The sequence below is a fragment of the Mus pahari genome, chromosome 3 (genome assembly GCF_900095145.1).
Source record: "Mus pahari chromosome 3, PAHARI_EIJ_v1.1, whole genome shotgun sequence".
Lineage (NCBI taxonomy): Eukaryota > Metazoa > Chordata > Mammalia > Rodentia > Muridae > Mus > Mus pahari.
In genome coordinates this window covers 75,518,470-75,539,869 of record NC_034592.1, presented here as the reverse complement: position 1 = coordinate 75,539,869, position 21,400 = coordinate 75,518,470, and the positions used below count along the sequence as shown (strand labels likewise).

The 21,400-nt window shown below is 45.2% G+C and overlaps 1 protein-coding gene across 2 annotated transcripts in view; it reads left to right on the top strand.

Annotated features, from left to right (window-relative positions):
• Positions 1-18,403, top strand: part of Ptprj (protein tyrosine phosphatase receptor type J) — a 151,749-nt gene extending 133,346 nt beyond the window's left edge. For both annotated transcript variants that reach the window (XM_021192953.2, XM_029536812.1), the window contains exons 16-24: positions 585-593; positions 700-787; positions 1,989-2,079; positions 5,112-5,185; positions 5,279-5,413; positions 7,271-7,390; positions 10,941-11,101; positions 11,711-11,846; positions 15,020-18,403. In XM_021192953.2, coding sequence (XP_021048612.1) covers positions 585-593; positions 700-787; positions 1,989-2,079; positions 5,112-5,185; positions 5,279-5,413; positions 7,271-7,390; positions 10,941-11,101; positions 11,711-11,846; positions 15,020-15,178 — 973 coding nt within the window. In that variant the 3' untranslated portion in view covers positions 15,179-18,403. The remainder of the gene's footprint in view (positions 1-584; positions 594-699; positions 788-1,988; positions 2,080-5,111; positions 5,186-5,278; positions 5,414-7,270; positions 7,391-10,940; positions 11,102-11,710; positions 11,847-15,019) is intronic.
• The last annotated feature ends 2,997 nt before the right edge of the window (positions 18,404-21,400 follow it).

Below are 21,400 nucleotides of genomic sequence, written 5' to 3'. Positions count from 1 at the left end.
ACTAAGCTTACCTGAAGCTCCCTTTATTTTTGTCCCCCACCCCATGTTTTACTAATAAATAGGGCCCCCCCCTCTCTCTCTCATACACATGAGAGGATGTTGGATATCTTACTCTTTATCTATTCATCTGTTCATTTGAGACAGGGTTCCTGCTAAATTCAGAGCAGTGCTGGCAGCCAGTAAGCTTCAGTCATCCTCCTGTCTCTACCCCGCCTGAGCACTGGATTTCAGGTGCATGTGGCCACACCAGTTCTTATGTGTGGGTGCTGAGGACTGGGGCTCGGGTCCTGAGCTGGAACATTAAGTGCTCTGATCTACTGAGCTGTCTCCACAGCACCCCACCACCAATAGATAATTATCAGTTTTCAAAATGAGCAGGTTATCAAGCCACACATATGGTCAGTTATAGAGCAGGTCTGCTTCCCTGGTTCACATTGCAGTGCTTTTAAAATAACATTGCATTGATCTCCAGCCCACACCTCTCACTGTGGCTGGCTTTGTTCTTTTGAGTTGATGCTTCCTTCCAAAACGAGTACATCTTTCTAATTGTTCCTTTTTTTTTCTTTTTCTTTTCTATGATGAAGACCCAAAAAGTGAGTAGCTTCATTTTTAAAACTTCTCTTTTTTCTGTTTTGAATGAGAAATAAGCAAGCAAGCAAGCAAACAAAAAACCCCAACAATTGCTTTTTGTTTTCCTAGATCCAAGTTAATCCGAGTGGAGAATTTTGAGACCTACTTTAAGAAACAGCAAGCCGACTCTAACTGTGGGTTTGCAGAGGAATATGAGGTATGTGGTTGTTAACTGTGTGTTCTGCCAGTCTGTCTTATGGTGAAGCTTTGGGTGAGAGGCAGCCTAGAGGGGAGAGACCCTCTGGGACACACTGCTGTTGGCTAGGAAGCTCACAGGGGACCTTTACTTCTGGTGGAGTTTGTGTTTAATCTTGTGGATACCTGAAGATTATCCAGAGAGAGACAGATATGGTTGGTTGACGCTAGGGGATTATTAACTAGTCCCTAGTACGCTGTATGAGCAGCAAAGAAGCCAGATGGGCCGTTTAGAGGTCTGGGGCTGCCACAGCTCTGGTCAGAGCGGACTTGGGAGGGTTATTAGAACCCTGGGTCAGTAGTTTGTCAGTCTCTTGCCTTCTAGACTCTGCTACCTCAAACTAGGGACTCTGCTACCAGGGAACTGTGGTATCACAGAAGGTGCATGCGTGCTTGTCCCCTGCATGACGTGCCCGCTGCTGTCTGCTTTACCACTCCTACAATCCTGCCCACAGCTCCATCACAATCCATCCTCACTCTGACACGGCCTCCTCCCGGGTTCCTCAGATCCCATGGGAGGTCTCTGGCTATGTCGTGTTTGTCCTTACACTGCCTGGTTCCATCTGTGGCCTGTGCGCCTCACCTACCTTGCGAGTCTGGGGACTCCTGACCACACCTCTTCTCTAGGTTCCAGTCCCTAGAAGGCAAGAATCATGCTTTCCCTTTCATCGTCCCCTCTGCTCTCGTCTCAAGTGCTGCCCTAGCTAAGTGCCATGAAGTGCGTAGCTGGGGACAATGGACTTATTGCTTCACTGTTCTAGAGGCAAGAGGCTCCAGATCACAGTGTCAGCAGGTCCTGCTCCCCCTTAGCCTCTAGAGGAGATCCGTGCATGGGTCCCCCAGCTTTTGGAAAGCCCAGTTGTCCTTTGGTTTGGGGGAAGCATGGCTTCTATCTGCACCACCACCACCATGAGGCATTTCCTCTTGTGTGTCTGGTGTCTTTGTACCCATATTACAACGACATTACCCTATTCTAGTGTGACTTCACCTTGATTGCCTCTTCCATGGCCATATCCTATGAGAGCCTACTCAAAGGTACTGGAGGTTAGATGCTCGGCACCTCTTTCTAGGTTGCAGTAGTTAACATGATCTGCCTCTGCACCCCTACTTTGTTTGACTGCACCCCATGCTCCGATTATACATACAATTCTTTTTTATTTCAGGATCTGAAGCTGATTGGGATAAGTTTACCTAAATATACAGCTGAAATAGCCGAAAACAGAGGGAAGAACCGTTACAACAATGTCCTGCCCTGTGAGTGGTTTTATTCCTTTCGTCTTCCCTTATCCCTGGCCATTACACTGTGAATGGCAGAGATGGGAGTCAGTGATTCCCACCCGGCATCTCTACCACCATTCAGCACCAGATATTCTCACAGCTGCTAACCTCGTATGGGCTAAGTACTCTATGAAGGGAATGGTACATTTAATTTAATCCTTACATGCTTGTAGAGAAGGTGGTAGGATATTCATCCTGTATGTGAAGAAAGCGAGGCACAGTGTTAGATGACCTGTTCAGGGTTACTTTCTTACTCTAGTTTTGGATTGTTGTAGATACGAGGGGCAGCAGGAGGAACAGGTCCCATGTCACCCTCTCTCCTTGCTGGGTGTGTCCCACAGCTAACTGGAAGTCACACTGACGTCCTTTGGGAAATTGCTGGAGTTTGTATGTGGCTGATTGGCGTTGACTGTCAACTTGTTCAGTCTAGAATTACTTGGGAAGGGAGTCTTAGGAATTATCTACATCAGGTTGGCCCATGAGGTATCTTTGGGGCATTATTTTGATTTTTTAATCTATAGGAGAAGACCTAATGAGCAGTACAATTCTGTAGGCAGAGGGTTCTGAACAGTCTAAGAGAGCACGCTTGGTGGGAGAGCAGGCAGGCAAAGGTCCGTGCGTTTGCTCTTTCTGCGTGAGTGTGGACATGATGCTTTAAGCTCCCTGCCTTGCCTTCCTCAAGATGCGTGGTCTGGGATTGTAAGCTACGTAAACACTTTCCTCCTCTGTGCCGCTTTGAGTCAAGGTGTTGGCCACAGTGAAAGGAATGAAACCAGAGTAGCACTTACCCAACAGGGTGATCGCAAACTGAAGTATAGAGGACAGCCAGTGATGTGAATTCTCTGCTGTGGAGGTCCTGTTGGCACAGGAATTAGGGCACAGAGAGCAGTGCCAATGGATCTTAGCCATCCTCTGCCTGTCATGAGGATGCTTGGTTTTGTGGGTAACTTTTACACCAAGCCGTTTAATAACTGTCTTTTTTAAATTTGAAGGCATGCTTTTCTGTTCATTTGTATTTAGACTCGGTATTTTTTAGGTCATGTTCTTTTTCTGTTTGATTTTGAAACCAGGCTGGGACAGCTGTCAAGCCCCTGACCTTCTGAGACGCCCTCAGATGTTTGGCCTGGTCTTGGAGGGATTCTGATCTCGAGCGAGGGCTGGGAATTTGAGGTCTGGGTGTCTCAGGACGTTCACTGGAGACCCATGTCACCACTGGGTTGGTTTACTGTCAGGATTGCTGTGCTGCTCTGTCCCAGGAGGGTAGGGAGTGGATTCAGATGGGGACCGGGAGCTGTCCTCGGTGCTGCCGCCCATGACTTATCTTGGCATTTGAATTTCCTCAGTTATTTTCACCTCTGGGGTTGAGCACACTTGTGCATGTGCTCTCTAAATGAGAGTGGTGTTTAGAGAACATGAGAAGTTCGTATTTTAGATCCCTCCACTCATAGCAGTTTTGTGCATTCAGTTTAGGTCGACACTGGGTTGCCTTCCTCAATTGTTCTGCCTTATTATTCTTTCTTTCTTTCTTTCTTTCTTTCTTTCTTTCTTTCTTTCTTTCTTTCTTTCTTTCTTTCTTTCTTTCTTTTTTTGAAAATAATTCTTTATACAGTATATTCGGATCCCACTTTTCTCTCCCTCATTTTCCCCCAGATTTTCTCCACTTCCCCACCCATTCATTTTTGAGACCTGGATCTTGCTTAGTCAAGTAGATTAGCTGGCCATGGAGCTCCAAGGACCCTGCAATTTCTCCTTCTCCAGTGCAGGAATTACAGTGCACTGTGGGTACTAGGGTTTGGACCCAGGTCCTCCTGGCTTTTATGGCAAGCACTTTACTGATGGAGCTATCTCCAAATGTATAACTTTATCTGTGTAAATAAATCTCTAAACCAAATATGCCCGGCAATGAAAACACAACTCAATTAATATGAATACATGCTGTGTGCCTAGATTAGGCAGATCTACTGCTACACTACCATCTTCCACATCTATGAGACCCCTGCAGTTTCTCCAGGCCCTGTGCTTCTGCTCCGCTTTTCTTCTTCCTCCTCTGCGTCCTCTCCCTCTTCCATTTTCTCCTCCTTCCCTCTCTCCACCTTCCCTTTTTTCTGCCCAATCATTACATCTTCTTTATTTTACAAATTAAGGTGGGAATCAGGTTTACAGAAAAATCACCTGAGTGCTGACTCATTCCTTGTTCGCAGCTACTCACAGGAGTACGGAATTAACATCAAATATAATTAGCCTCAGGGCTATCCACAACATTCATTCGTTTTCTTTCTTTCTTTCTTTCTTTCTTTCTTTCTTTCTTTCGTTCGTTCGTTCGTTCGTTCGTTCTTTCTTTCTTTCTTTCTTTTCTATTCATCTGTCTTTAATTTATTGATTATCTATATGTATGGGTGTGGCAGTGCCATAGCATATAAGTGGAGGTCAGAGAACAATCTTTCCCTCCATTATGTGGGCCTTGGAGTCAAACTTTGGCCACCAGGTTTGGCAGCAAATGGCCCAGCCATCTCACCAGCCCAGTAACAACTTTTTAAGTCTGTGGGAGCAAGTTAACTTGGATTCCTTCTTTGCCATAGTAGAATAGGCTGAGTTCACATTCTGTCTGCTGTTCCCCCAGATAGAAGACCTTGGAAATGCCACTTTGTCTCTGAAACTCCTGATTTCCTTATCTCAAAAGCTTGTGGGATGGTTTTGTCGTGTGGATATGGTTGCTCAGCACCCATTCTGCTCAGAGCAGATGCCCAAGGCCGCTGGAGTGAGGGCTTCTTTAGACTGAGGGGTGAGAGTGTAGGCCTGGCTGTCAGGGTGCCTAGGTTCCAGTCCTAGGTCTCCAAAGGCTGCCGTGCTTCTCTGTGCCACCGTCACAGCCTGTCCACTGGGATCACATGAGATCATGAATGTAAGATGTGAAGCAGCATGGCAGCCACAGGCTGCCAGTTTGCACTTCTAAAACTTTCCTGAAGCGTGGCATAGAATGAGGACCTTTCTTTCTTTTAATGCCACAGATGATATTTCTCGCGTCAAACTTTCAGTCCAGACCCATTCGACGGACGACTACATCAATGCCAACTATATGCCTGTAAGTAGGTGGCTGCTCTCACGGTCCAGGGTTTGTCTGAAGAGGAGCGTGTCTGTCTGTGCCTTTGACGGTGATTGAGCTGTCTATTTCTAGGGCTACCATTCCAAGAGAGATTTCATTGCCACACAAGGACCTTTACCCAACACTTTGAAAGATTTCTGGCGTATGGTTTGGGAGAAAAACGTGTATGCCATTGTTATGTTGACCAAATGTGTGGAGCAGGGAAGGGTAAGTGTCTTTTGAAAATTCATAAATTAATTTTTATTGTGATAGAGGGTATCTTGAAATCTACCTGTCTTTTAAAAAAGGTATTTAAAAAAAAGTCTTCCCAAACATTAATACTTTCATCCTTAGAAAAATGTTCTGTATTTTTAGTTTTCAGATAGAAGATTTAAATATATCTTGAAGAATATTTTTATTATGTTTCATTGTGGGGTCGTATTGATGTCTGTGATTGACTCAGTGCTGCTGGAGCTAGTGAGTGGATGGAACTGGGTTAGTGCAGTGGACACTACGAGCCTTGCAGTGGACACCAGAGGTTAGTGCAGTGGACATCAGAGGTTAGTGCAGTGGACACTGCGAGCCTTGCAGTGGATATCAGAGGTTAGTGCAGTGGACACTGCAAGCCTTGCAGTGGACACCAGAGGTTAGTGCAGTGGACATCAGAGGTTAGTGCAGTGGACACTGCGAGCCTTGCAGTGGACACCAGAGGTTAGTGCAGTGGACACTGCAAGCCTTGCAGTGGACATCAGAGGTTAGTGCAGTAGACACTGCAAGCCTTGCAGTGGATATCGGAGGTTAGTGCAGTGGACACTGCAAGCCTTGCATGGACACCAGAGGTTAGTGCAGTGGATACTGCAAGCCTAGGGTGAAGTACCAGAGACCACACAGCTCTGCTGTGGTCAGCTCTGTGCCTGTAAAGCCTCTCTGTGCAGTCTCCTAAATCTCTGATTTTCAGACTTATCTCCAGGTGTGTCTCAACAGCCCCCTCTCTTCCTGTGTGGCCTGGAACCCTCCTGCCATTTCTGTCACAGAAAGGAGGATCTGTTCTGGGAATGAAAACCTCATATTTCCTTAATTAGAGATGAGTTGAAAAACACATGCTAAATTAAAAAACTGTGTACCTGAATGAGAATTAATATTACTTTGTGGAGAGTTATTAATTACTATTATTATTTAGTGCTGGGGACTGGATGTGGGGCCTTGACCGAGTCTACGCTACATGTCTCAGTATGCCGTGCTTTGCCACTGAGCAATACCCCAGCTATTAGTGGTTCTTGTTTTGTTGTTGTTTGTTTTGTTTTGTTTTGTTTGTTTTTTGAGACAGGGCTTCACTCTTAGCCTAGGTTGGACTTGAACTTAGAGCAATTCGCCTGCTTCAGCTTTCTAAGTAATGATTAATGATCTGTTGTCATGAGATCCCATGCCTAGAATAAGGTATTCTCTCTCTCTCTCTCTCTCTCTCTCTCTCTCTCTCTCTCTCTCTCTCTGCACCCCACCCCCAAGTATATATTCCTTTCTTGAGTCCTGGAGTCAGTGATTCCCACACCTCCTTATCCACTAGAGTCGTCTGCAGGATGATTCTGTCTCCTTGTTGATTGAGAAGGGTTCTGACAGCTCGATGGTGTGGCTGCTGGTGGCCACTCCATGAGTGCTGCTGTCCCAGGTGGTGACTGGAACTTGTCGGACATCATTCCTTAAAATCTATTTTTACTATATTGTGTGTATGATGTGTATATGTGTGTGAGGGTGTATATGCCATAGGAAATACATGGTTAAATACGTGGTCCATGTGATGTTTCTGGAAATGGGATGTGAGTCCTGGACTCATGTCTGTAGGCTTTCACAGCAAGTGATCTACCTGCTGAATGACCGCATAGCCTGAATAATTTTTCTTAAAGACCCACTTATGTTATTTTGAGTTGCTATTACATGTGTGTATCTCTGTGTTTGGGTCAAACAGACCCCAATAAGGGACTGAGCAGTTCCCCATGACAGCTTCATGACTTGTTTTTCCTTGGGAGGTTTTCATGATGGTGGGTGTGTGATCTCTGACCTTCTATACAACCAAACCTTGTGTTCTAGACCAAATGTGAGGAGTACTGGCCTTCTAAGCAGGCTCAGGACTACGGGGACATAACTGTGGCAATGACGTCAGAAGTCGTTCTTCCAGAATGGACCATCAGAGATTTTGTGGTGAAAAATGTAAGTCAAGATTGATCTGAGAAAAATCAATGGGTATTAATACTGAGAATAACTAATATTTGATGCATGAGAAAAGCATTTTTGCTTCTTTTATTTTTTTTTTTTTTTCAGAATTCAAGTGCCCATATCTACATGCTTTCTAAGGAGCCCCTAGCTTTACTTTCTTGGGGGGACTTTGGTGTCCTTTCTGAATAAATGAGTCTTACATGCATGGCTGTGTCAATGACACTTTGCTTCCCAGGAGGCCTTTGGGTCTTCTGGGTGGGGATGTGCACGGGGGTTGCTTACACTGGGAACAGTTTGCATTGATTCCAGGATTTGGATTCTAGGGCATATACACTGTCCTCCCTATCCCCCATAAGTTACAAAACCAAATCCACTTAAATCATACAGACATTCTAGAAGCTGAGTCTATTTTTCTTTTCTAACGAGTGTTTGAAAGTAGAGAAAATGTTCCGAGTCACCATTAACGCCAACTGAGTGTGCACAGGTTTAATATTTTCCAGCTCATATCGAGGGCCTCCAATGGTCATCTCTCTTGATGATCTGGTGAGCTCAAGTTTGAGTCTTTGACATGAAGACAAGATGTGGAGTTCAGGAGTGGGCTCACGAGCCACAGAGCTCAGTCTCAGCATTGTTTTATTCTCACAAGATTGTTTATTTAAAAGCTCCTCTAAGAGATGAGTAAGCTCTGTGTTTGTTTCCATTTCTCTTGGGGATATATATATATATATATATATCTCCAGTATCTTCTACTTTATTACTATTACATGTTTTCGATATTTTCATATGTGCTCACAGTACATTTAAATCATACTGTCAGGATCATTTGTGGTGTTGAACAGCTTTGGAGCCACATGCATAGCTAGCCTTGGGAGACTGGATAACTAAACTGACTGCATGCAAACCGTGTCACCATCGAGCTTTTAGATACCATACGTGACACTGACATACAGCCAGCTCCTTTCACTCCTGCTATGTCATTCAGCTATGAATTCAACCAACCCAGATGGAACTTATTCAGAGTAAAAATTGTTTTTGTATTTAACATGTGCATTTAGGTTCATCATTCCCTAAGCCATACAGTATTATAATTATTTAAAATAGTGACACTAGGTAATATAAATGGTTTAGAAATGATCTAAAGTATAATCACATGTTGTTGACTGACAGGGGTGTGTTCTGAAGAATGTGTCTATGTGAACATCATGGACTGTATGTATACAAACCTGGATAGTATAGCCTACTATGCACTTGGGCTGTGTAGGGTATACTGTCCTATATGACTGTATGACTGTGCATAAGAGCGTGTGTGCAGGTTGGATGCACACATGCTTGTATTACTTTGGGATTCTGAGCATCCACAGATTTTCCTGGGATCAATCCATATGGATCCTGAGGAAATGTGGAAAGGTAGTGTCAACAATACATACTAGGAGACAATGTTTTGAGAGAGTGTCTTACTAGACAGCTTAGGCTGGCCTTGAACTCATGAACCTCTGCCTCAGCCTCAGTGCTGGAATTACAGGTTTGCGTTGCCATGCCTAGCTTAGCATTTATGTAACTGTGCACGATAGAAAAGCCTACATATAGACTTTGTGGTGTTACATTCTAACAGAGACTGGTAGATTGGGTTCTGGCTTGTAAGATGAAGATATAGGTGAGACACAGTATATGAGATATTAATTCTTACTAGTTACTGGGCCTCAAAGACTCTGGTCTCAGGAATGTTTCAGGTCCTCCTTTGGGGATGTTTAGCACACAGACACGACCACTTACACAAGTAAGGTCACAGTCAGTGAGGAACATTTGAAATACGTCAGGCTTATTTCTGCAGGCTTTGCCCATTTAAACTGATTGGCATGTCTACTGTCCCCACTGCTTCTGCTTGGAGTTCACCTTGTGTGCATAGAGTTGGCGAAATAAAGACAATGTTATTGTTCTCATTGTGTTTGCATTAATGAAACTCTACGGAGTCTAGAGATTTCATGATTACCACCAAAGCCTTTTCTTATTTTAGGCTTATATATAGACATGGCATTTTCTGAAATAGTGCTTTATAGTTATGTGAAATCCATGCATACATTTCCTTTTTATAGAATGAGAACATTACAGATAGAGCTCCATGTCTTTTGACTACCACCTGTAGTCTCTGCCCTCCGCACCTTGTTCTTGCCTCCCTGCCCCCTGCCCCCTGCCCCTTGGTCCCCTGTTTCCTTGTCCCCTGTCCCTGCCCCTTGGTCCCCTGTTTCTTTGTCCCCTGCCCCTTAGTCCCCAGTTTCCTTGCCCCCTGCCCCTGCTCCCTGCTCCTCTGCTCTTTGGCCCCTGCTGTCTGCCCCCCCTGCTCTCGGCTCCTCTGCTCCCTGTCTTTCTGCCCTCTGCCCCCTGCCCCCTGCTCCCCTGCTCCTTGCCCTCTGCCCTGCCCCTTTCTCCTCTGCAGAACTGTTTCTGAAAAGTTCTATGTTCCACAGTTTCTTTGTGTCTCTTCCTCTCTTCCCTACTCCTCACAGCTGATTTCTTCTCTCAGTAAACCCTTATGATAATATTCATGATGTTGGTTATTCTCAGTGAAGCTCCTCAGTGTCCTCTCTCCTATTTCTCAAACTTTGAATAGTGTAAATTTATTGCTTTTATAATGAATAAAGGTCAGAAATTAGCTTCAGTCATGGAGATGCCCATTACCCTGCTGAGGGGACGTATGGTGACGTCAGGTACAGACAAATGAATATAATTGAGTCAAGGACAGGAAGGAACAGGACTAGCCCCAGGGGACAGAGTTTTGGTAATTACAGGCACATGCTTGGTCTAAGGTAGAGTACAAACTGTGTAATTGACTACTTTTGTTATAATAGTGTCCACTGTCTCCTGCCTGCCAGATGTTAAAGTAGCAGACTGAGTTTGTATGTGTATATGTGTGCATCGTGGTGTGTGTGTGTGTATTTCTCTCTCTCTGTGTGAATATGTGTTCCTTTTTTAGACCACTATAGTTCTAAATAGTAGTTTGGTGTTTGCTAGTTGTGTAGTAGTACCGTACACTATCTAGAGAGCCCAGGACTCACCAGGTGGTTCTTGCCTAACAGATGTAACCTCCTGCCCATACTTAGGGAAATGATTTGGGGCTTTAAGGGAGGTGCCGTTTCCAGGTGGGCTATAGAACGGGGCTCATGAAGTTCCCAGGGAGAAGGCATGTGGGTGTTGGGCTGCTACTGGCTGGTAGCTGAGAACAGAAGTGATCTAAACTCAAAATTGAACTGGGTGCGTTGTCTCCACCAAGGGTGAGTATCGGGTGGTTGTTCCCATTTCCTTTGAGCCTCTGCTGCTCATCTTTAGGAGGGGAGATGAAGCCCTTCCTTCTTGGGAACATTATGAGGATTTAGTGATGGGAATCAAATGTGTTAGGATTGAAATTTCTGGGGAGTGACTCCTGCCTGGCTGCCTGTTTTCCTTTAAGTGCCGTATGGTTCTTAGGCCTGCTTGATTTCACTCACTGTTGTGATACTGTCAGGTGTCCCGACTCTCTGGATCTCTAACCCGTTTCCTTGGCCTCTAGATGCAGAATAGCGAGAGCCATCCTCTGCGGCAGTTCCATTTCACCTCCTGGCCTGACCACGGTGTTCCTGACACCACTGACCTGCTCATCAACTTTCGGTACCTGGTCCGGGATTACATGAAGCAGATTCCCCCTGAGTCACCAATCCTGGTGCACTGCAGGTATGCACAGTTGGGAGTGTATGCATGTGTGACAACTTAAAATGTATATATTTATGAACATCCCCCCCCCCCCCAAGCAGTGCCCAAGAGGAAATGCAATAGGCAGTTGGAAATTCGAGAGGCGACTGTTGCCTTAGTCCTTGAGACTGTAGAAAGGGGTTGGCGAGCTATATAGCCCATGGTCCAGACAGGGTCTGCTTGTTTTCATATATAAAACCTCACTGGAACCCAGCCACGCCCACTGGCTTACTCATTTGCATTGCTTTAATACTGATCAGCTGAGGGTATTGGCCATCTGGTCATTTACAGAAAGGGTGTGCCCATACCTACAATAGAGCAGGAAGAATTTAGCATTAACAGCAAAAGAATTAATTAGAGCAGAGGCCTCATAAAAAGATGCAACTTTGTGTCCTAGGCTTCGGGATCCTTTGATTGGCATGGGGTGTGAGAAGGTTAGCAAGAGGTTTAGTCTGTGACTTTTAACTCGCTTGAAGTTGCAGTTGAGGAGCGATGTGTTTGCCTCAGAGATAATGAAGATGTGGGTACCAATGGGGGACTGGGAGATCTGTGGAGAGCCAGGGGTGATGTGCTAATTTCTCTGTCTTCTAGTGCTGGGGTTGGAAGGACGGGCACTTTCATCGCTATTGATCGCCTGATCTATCAGATAGAGAATGAGAACACCGTGGATGTGTATGGGATTGTCTATGATCTTCGGATGCACAGGCCTCTGATGGTGCAGACAGAGGTGAGGCCAGATCTGTGTTTGACACTTTACCGTTCCCATCCGTCTGTAAAAGGTCACATGGAATCACATGCTGGGCTCTTCTAGAGCTTTCTTGCTCTTGACTATGAATTTCAGTTGTCATTAAATTACCAAATGCAATAGTACCAATAGGATCACACATGCAGATAGTGTCAGGAGTCTTTGTTTCAATGCATCTGATTTTTTATGCAGTCTTCTTTAAAATAAAGAGATTATTCATTTTTATTTTGTGCATATGGGTGTTTTGCCTGCATACATGTCTTTTACTACATGTCTTTTATTACATGCATTCGGTGCCCGCAGAGGCCAGAAGACATAGAATCCCCTGGAAATGGAGTTAGAGGTAGTTGTGAGCCACCACGTAGGTAGTGGGACTCACACCATCTCTGTAAGACTTCTGCAGTGGTCTCAGCTGCTGAGCTGTCTCCCCGGCCCTCAGATTAGTCTTTCTAAGACTCTTGGTTTGGTTCCTAGATTTTAAATGTATAAAATTAGGTTTTAAATTTAACACATTTATCGTTTATTAAAAACTTACAGGTAGTTTGGTCTTTGTTTCTGAGGAGATCTGACCATCTTCAAGCTAACAGAACACTTATCAAAAATAGCACGTTGCCACTGAAGCAGAAATGCAATTTATGTGTACACAGCCTTGAAGATGGTAAAGAACAGTGGTCATCAGAGCTACACAAAAATGGCTGAGCAGAAAATGTGTGCTCAGAATGCACTGTGATGTATGTACAGATGTTGGAGTTGCCTTATCTGAAGTGCCCCTTGTAAGCTTTGAATCTGCGGCATGCTCTCATCAGGGTGTGTCAGGGAGTGGCTGCCAGGGGTGGGTATTCCCAGACCAAGATGAGAGCAGAATATTCATCTTGCCTCAGGCTGTTACTCTGTACCAATTTAGAAACGTATGACTATGTGCTATGTCTGAGTCTAGCATGGTGTGTTAGAGGTCTGGGTACCTTGTGTGCTTTTGGGTGAGATGCACGATTGTGGGAGAAAGAGTGAAACTTTGCTTCTGTGTTAGAGTTTCATTTTTCTGCTACAGTTTTATAGAGCGAGAAGAACAGAAATCTCATCTGCCTGCGGATTCCTCCCTCATCTCTGAGAGAGAGAGAGAGAGAGAGAGAGAGAGAGAGAGAGAGAGAGAGAGAGAGATTGCTTTCTCACTTTATGCAGTGATGCTGGGTATCACAAACACAGAGCTTGAAACTATGGCTAGTCTAGCTAGCTTGCTCTGAGGTCACGCCCTCTTCTGAGGCCACACCCACTCAGCATTTCCATGGTTTGTTGATTGGCTGTTTAGTTCTGCGGCTCTGTGGCAAATACTTTAACCGCTGATCCACCTCTCCAGCCTCCTGATCACTTTTTCGTATTTCAAAAATAATATATTAAAAATTAACACTATAGACCTGCACAGAATGTCTTCTTTCCCCTAACCCTACTTCCTAGACTCTAGGACCTAGAGAAAGGCCGTAGTTACCTTTAGCTTGTGTCATACTTTGCACACACCCCCTCCCCAGGCTGATGTGTTTGAATATTTGGTCACCAGACTGTGGCGTTGCTTTGAAAGGTCGTGGACCCTTCAGGGAGCAGAGCCTTGCTGGAGGAAGTCGATCACTACCGGGTGGGCCTTAAGGTTTCATACCTGGGTCCCACTTCCTGTCTGCCCTCTGCCCTCTGCTTCCTCTCTGACCAGCTGCCCGAGGCTCCTGCCACCATCCCTTTTCAGCCATGGTGGGCTGTAGCTCTTCTGCTGTGAGTCAAAAGAAGTTCCATCTTGTCAGGCTTGGTCACAGCAGCAAGAGATGGAACTGGCACAGCAGGTGGCGCTATAGAACGCTTTGAATATGCGCATGCGTACATCTCTGGTCTTGTTTGAAAAGACTGGATGCACTTGTTTATGAGGTTTTCTTTTATGGCACCTAGTCCCCCCCCCCCCCTCTTTTTTTTCCTGTGACAGCATATGCTTTCTCTATTTAAACAACAACCTGCAGATTCTGATACACTTGTATTAGTTACATTTTTGAAAATAACAATTGCTGTGTGTCTTAGTCAGGGTTTCTATTCCTGCACAAACATCATGACCAAGAAGCAAGTTGGGGAGGAAAGGGTTTATTCGGCTTCCATTTCCATACTGCTGCTGATCACCAAAGGATGCAGGACTGGAACTCAAGCAGGTCAGAAAGCAGGAGCTGATGCAGAAGCCATGGAGGGATGTTCTTTACTGGCTTCCTTCCTTCCACTGGTTTGCTCAGCCTGCTCTCTTATAGAACCCAAGACTACCAGCCTAGAGATGGCACCACCCACAAGGGGACCTGCCCCCTTGATCACTAATTGAGAAAATGCCTTACAGCTGGATCTCATGGAGGCATTTCCCCAACTAAAACTCCTTTCTCTGTGATAATTCTAGCTGTGTCAAGTTGACACAAAACTAGCCAGTATAGTGTGGGTAAGTTTATTTTGCCTCATGGTTTGGGGTAGTCCGTAGCAGTATGCCAGTGTGGCATAACTGTGGCAGCAGCAGGACAACCCTGGTCACATTCTGCCTGCAGTCAGGCAGGAGAGGGATGACTGTTGGTGCACCGCCCCCTTCGCTTCTCACTTGCTGCAAATTCAGGATGTGTCCTCCGTCCCTCGTCAGGTGACCTTCTCCTCTAATGACCTCCTGCTCACATGGAGGAGTGTCTCCTAGGCCATTCTCAGTTCCGTCCAGCTGACAGTTAAGATTAGTCTTCACGCTTCCCCAAAGAGTGGTCCAGCTGATATCCTTTAACCCTTCTCCTCTTCAGAGAATCTTTCCAGCTTACTATCACTCCTCACGGATTCCTTAACTTTCTCCGACCCACCGTGTCTATGCTTTATTTCCTCTGCATCTTCATCTCACCCTCCATAAGGTTCTGGTGTTTCTTTGATATGAAAAAGTGAGGGTGCCCCCTCTGGTTAAGCATCACTGATAATGAAGGCTGTGTTATGTGGTTTTGAATTTCGTTAGGATGTTTATAGATCACGGATGTGTTAATTTGGACATGTTTGCTGCTGGACAGATGGGGCTTGGGGGATGATATCATGGTGATTTTTGGTTTAAAGATCACCTTGTGTTCTCATTCCCGGAGCTGGTGCTTATTCTTCTCTCTCATTTCCTTTCCCACCAGGACCAGTATGTTTTCCTCAATCAGTGTGTTTTGGATATTATCAGAGCCCAGAAAGACTCAAAAGTTGATCTCATCTATCAGAACACAACCGCAATGACAATCTATGAAAACCTCGAGCCAGTGAGCATGTTTGGAAAGACGAATGGTTACATCGCCTAGTTCCAAAGCAAACCCTTCCCGAAGCTAACCGGACCATCACACCCACAGTGAAGGAGAGCGCCCTGACCGGACATGTTTTATATGTCTCCTTTCTCAGTTCTTTGTTCTGTTCTGTTAGAACTACTTGGAGGGCATGGGGCTGCGCATGCAGAGCATGGCAGATAGGCAGTGGGGTGTCAGGGGCTGTGGACAGGTGGTGTGGAAATCAGCTGCCTTCCTGATCACCAATGGGATGGGTTCACTTTTTGTTTTTTTTTCCGTGAGAATTGTGGAAAACCAGGAAAAGTGAGCTATGTTTTTGTTTGTTCCCCTCTCTCTCTTTCTCTCCCTCCCCTCTCTCTCCCTCCCCTACCTCTCTTTGTTTTTTTTTTTTTTTTTTTTTTTTAAGACTTTTATATGATTCACATGCTAAAGCCAGGATTATGTTGGGTTGAATATATTTTAAGTATCAGAGGTCTATTTTTACCTACTGTATCTTGGAATCTAGCCGATGGAAATGCGTGACTGTGGGTGTTTCTCACGCAGGGAGGGGTGCACGGCGCCTCTTCTGCGTGGGTTTCTATTTGAACATGTGCCTTTTCTGAATTATGCTTCCACAGGCAAAACTCAGTAGATGTCTCTATTTTTATATTGAATCTCAGAATTGGAATATACAGACTATTTAAGCAGTAGCTTAGCATCAGAGGGTCGTCTCCTCAGTAACATTCCGGTTCCCATTCGATTAGAGGAGGCTCTCTCTGCGGCCCACCCTTGACACACGTTTGTGCCCCACGGCCCTCTTCCCTTTCTTTCTTTTCCCCTCCTAGTTTTCGCCAAAGACTTCTGTTGGTGAGATTTTCATCCCATTGGTTGGGTGAGAATAGAGATTTAAACCATCACCATGAGACTCTCGGTGGGGGTGGGGAGGACGAGAGGAATCAACCTACCATGGTGTGCACCCCCTTCTCATCCCGTCTCCTCCTTTCTCTCATTTCTGTCTTTGGTAAGAAGGATTATTTAAAGGTGCAATATGTGACGTAGTGGTTCACGATGCTCTGGGTTCTTAGTAAAGTTTTACTCAGGTTGTCATTTTATGTCTGTGTGTGTGTGTGTCTATGTGTGTCTGTGTGTGTTTTATAGCGTGGTGATCTGTGAACATTTCAGTGTGAACTCAGATTAACCCTTTTCCCCCCTCCCCGAAGTCCACTGGCTTTAGTCTATCTGCAGTGACACACATCAGTATCTACTGTATATATAAATACTAAACTCTTACACCAGTCATTCCTATGAATTGAGGTGTACAAAGTTTGATTTGTATCAAAGATGTAATTATTATTTTTAAAACCTCTTTTCACTACACTGCTGCTGTAATTACTTTGAATTTTTAAAGAAAAATGTAGTTTTTTTTGTTTTTTTTTTTTTTTGCTTCAGGTGTGTATTCACCAAGAATTTCAGAATTTATGTGGTTTTATTTTATTGGTACATAATCTGTAAACTTCTCAAGGCATTAACATGACAAGATTTGTGTCTTTTATTTTATCTTGTGGCTCAGGTTATATTTGAAGAAGTTTCAAGTTTATCTTCTAGTAGGCAATGAAGTATATATATAAGGTCTTATGAAGGAATCGCCAGGTCCCTGGAGTCCTGTGGCTGTTTTCCACAGTAACACATCCTGCTGTATGTTTGGGACTATGGTATCGTGTTGAAGATGAGGGCGGGGTCTTCTCCGAGGACCTGGCCACTGTGGGTCCCGGAACTGCCTTCTGATGTTCTGCCTTCTCTGCTCCTTGTGTCACCAGCACTTTGATGGCTGACTGGACCTGACCATGAGTATTTGTAGGGTTAGAGAGGATGAACCATGATTGAAAGGCCCCTGCTGTGGCTCAGCGAAATAGCGCTGTCCCTGCTGTGGGTCAGTGCTGTAGCACTGTGGTGTGTACCCCCCTTTTCCTTTGCGGTACTGAAAGGATTAAAAGAAGAGGGTCATGGCTTTGTCATGCTTTGGGGGGAGAATTTTACTTCTCACATGGAAACTGCACTTTTTTTTTTTTTTTTTGCTAAATCCTTTGCATTTTGGTGTTCATTTAGTGTCCAGCCCTACAGAGAATGGGCTGGCCAGGGTAGGTTGAGCCCCTTGACTCAACTTCATGGGGGAACTTGATGCTGCAGTTGTGAATCAGGGAAGCCATGCTGTCTCCAGGTGTGGAGTGAAGCCGAACATGGGCTCATTATTTCCAAATGCCCTGTCAGGTCTGTCTAGGATGTGCTGGCTTCGGGGTGCTATACAGAGAGGCCTGTCCTGGCAATAGTTCTGTGCACCACCTATCCGCCTCTTCAGTTTGTTAGGAACCATTGTAGTGGGTGGCGAGGGGTCCAATCCCATGCAGCACCTATGCCCTGCCTCGACTGCCAGAAAACATGAGGAAAGGACTTGCCCCTAAAGTAGTCCTGTAGAAGATTAGAGTCCCTTAAAAAAAAAAATCAAAGCAACATAATCATAAACACACCGTATAAAATTGCAAAACACAGAACCGTCTCCACTTCTGCCCATGTGGGTCTGCAGAGTCTTTAGGCCTCAGCCCCAGCAAACCAGTTCCAGTCCCAGGAAGACGGTGAGTGGCAGAGAGGTCTGGAGTTCCGAACGGGCAGGTCACAAGAAGGTCACCACGCCATTCCATATCCGGAGAAGGACTGTGGTGGAGTTTGCATAGCACAGCCATTGGAAAGGGAAGATTAATGACAGTGGCTAGAGTTGGCCAGAGGCGAGGGGGAAGGTCCTTCTCACTGTTGGCTCCAGGCCCTCAGTGGAACTGTGAACAAAAGTTGGAAGAGCCTGGTGAAATTGGACCGATGGCGCTCCCCGCTCAGACACGATGGCAGCACGGAGAAAAGCAGCCAGGGCGGGACTCTGCTGTCAGTGAAAGGGCTACAGACTGGAGGCCAACTGCTTTGGAGGACTTGAGCCATCGACTGGTGTCTACTGAGGAGAAAAAGGCTTTTCCATCAGTGCGGAATCTAGCAATGATCGGCACCAGTGGGACATTTGGTGTCTGTTCTCTGAGGCCACTTTGTGATCTCCAGCCAGACTTTGGCACAATGGACCTGCTGGCTTTGTGCTTTGTGAAGTTGGAGGCTCTGAGGGGTTGGGGTGGGAGTGGGGAGGAAGCAGAGGAAGGGTCAACTATGCAGCTGGTTCATTCATACTTGTTTTCTGGGATGGAGAAGCCTGGAATCCCCCCCCCCCCCCGCCCCGCCGCCCCGAAATGCTTGACTGTGCTTGTTGAGCTAAACAAGCCTGGTGACTGAAGTTGATTCACCTCAAAACAGAGTTGGAATCCTGCATTTCTCAGATTGCTGCATAGCAACTGCGTGTTTAACGACTGTAGCTTTTTCTCCCTGGGGCACAGAATAGAAGTGTCGGTGTGGACTCTAAACTGTACTTTTCTTGTAACTATTTTGGAATGATGCACATTTCTAATGTCTGTTATACTTGTACAGAGTATTGCTGTTGGTTGCTTTTTTTTTTTTTAAAGGAAAAAAAATGGCCTGAAAAACTTTTTTTTAAAGACTTACAAATACCAAATATAAAATATGTCAACGCATTATGTCTTCGATTGATTCATTTCTCTCTCTCTCTCTCTCCCTCCCCCTCCCCCCTTATTTTATATCTATGCCATTTACCATGTTCTTCACTGGTTTATTCGACCAAGGAATCCCTAGCAAGATCATGTTTCCACTGGAATTTTCTAATTACTGTTTCAGATACCGTAGACTGGGTGGTTTAAGTCAGAAGAATTATATTTTTATAATCTGGAAGCTGAAGATCCGAGATGGAGGGGTGGTAGGGACTCCCTCATGGTATGGCCTCTCCCTGTCCACGTACGGCCTTCCCTTTATCCAGGCCTGGGGATCCTAGCGATGCTGCTATGGCCTTATGCACAGCATCTCATTTCACCTTATGCACAGCATCTCATTTCACCTTATGCACAGCATCTCATTTCACCTCATTTGTTGCTGAGATCCCTTCACCGAGTCACATTCTGAGGTATGAGAGGTTTATACTTCAGGAAGTGGCTGTGTGGGTGCGTGGGGCTAATTGCGTGTTCCTCAGTTTGGTGGAGAGATATGCTTACCTTAGGAAGCCCCCAGAATTTTTAGAGGGTCTTCTGTTGAGGTTTCTAGGGAATCTCAAAATTGTTGGGGTACTGTGACAATTTGATAGATCAGTGGTTCTCAACCTTCCTAAGGCTGCAACCCATTAATACAGTTCCTCATGCTGTGATGACCCCCTCAAACATAAAATTATTTTTGCTGTTACTTCATAACTTTAATTTTGCTACTGTTATGAATCCATGTTTTCTGATGGTCTTCAGCGAACCCTTCAAAAGGGTCATTGACCCCTCCAAGGAGGTCATGACCCATAGGTTGAGAACCACTGTGATAATACTTCAGTTTCATCTTCTGTGTCTCCTGATACAAAATGGTTTGGGGGAGGGGGTTGAGATAGGGCCTCATGTAATCCAGGCTTCTAATCCTCTTGCCTCCCCTTTCTGAGTTCTGGGGATAAGCATGCGCTATCATCCCCCACACCTTTATTTTGAGTTATTTAACGAGAAATAAAATTTCCATGTAATTTCTTTTAGTATGTCCAGGTTGACTGAGGGAGCAGTCGGGGCTTTTCTAACCTTTTCCTTGTGGTCAGCATTCGTTGGAAGAGAGCTGAAGTTTGTCACAAGGACATGTTGCAAGACTTGGGTCTGCTCAGAAAGGCATGGGTTGACATCTTGCTAAAGCCAAACCAGTATAGGTTCAAGCTTCTGATAGGGAGCCCTCCCCTGTGGGTTTGGTCCCTGATACACCAGGCCATCACATATACTCTCCTGCCTATGACCCTGGAACTCACCGGAGGGTAATTTTGATGTGTTAGTTACATTTCTCAGTGTCATGACAAAAGTATCAGACCGGAAGCAACTTGAACAGAGGAACAGCTTGAGAGCTTAGAGTTCATCACAGAATGGGAGAGGCTGCTGGTTATATTGCATCTGCTGTCTGGAAGCCAAGCATGAGCAGGAAGTAGGGCCAGTTTATGGGCCCCCCTTTGCACTTCCTCCCAAAGGCAGCCTTACTACGCAAAGCCATCACCCAGGGACCACGTGTTCAAACACAAGCTATGGGAGACATTTTGTGTTTAAGCCACAATATTCAGTAAGAAAAAAAATAAGATGACAAACCTTTGACACATATGAGTACCATTAGAATTTGATGTGTTGATATTCTGAGATGCTTCATGCATTGCCTAGGACGCAGTGATGGCTATTCAACCTTATGTCTGTTGTGTTGGCAGTGAGTTGTACATATGTGGACAAACCAGACATCTCTGCCTGTGTGCAATTCGAGGACCTAAGGGAGAGTCAGGGGAATTAGCACTATATACCGATACACTGTGTCCAGAACAAGTCAGCTTTGTAGTATCAACGAGTCAGAAAGGTTGAAGAGAAGAAAGAAGAAATGGTGTATGCAGAGACGATTTGGCAATTGAGCAGTTGGGAGACTAAGCTTCTTGGGGATTAGCTGGAAGCAAGGCTTAGTGAGCCATGGCAAGGAAGTGGAGTGTGAGCAGTGGAAGCCGTCAGAGTTTCACACTCAATGGTGGCATGGAGTAGACAGTTACAGAGGGAGGCTGTCTTGGTGTGATTCAGCAATGGTTTAGAAAATGAATAATGGGGACTTGGCAAGTGGTGTGATGTGTACGTGCGTGTCCTGATGTTCACACATTGGAAGTATCAGGAGTGGGGACTTTGGGAGGTAATTCTGTCGGGAGGGTAGAGTTGCATAGCAGGTTGTCTGAGACCATTTTTTAAAAAAAGAAACCCAGTTAATAGCATTTATAGAAGAAAATGGAAACATATATTAAAATATGTTGGCCTTGCTTTACAGAGTTCCATGAATGTGACTATGTTGCTTCATCCACAGCTGAACAGTTTTGGATGCTGGGTTCTAGGTCCTGGCTGGTGCTGGGCTGCTAGGATCCAGGGTCTTGTTGACATCTGGGAAGATGTAAGTAGGGAGAACAGATGTTTAGGTTTCACTAGCAGAAGTAATCGCAGCTCTCATATTCCTCCTGGATTCACAGGTCCTTTTAGGGCTGGCTTTATATCTCTCAGGCCTCTAGGAGAACAGGAGATCTAGATTTTTATGGTAGCTGTCAACCAGGAAAACTTCCTTATGTTAACATGTAAATTG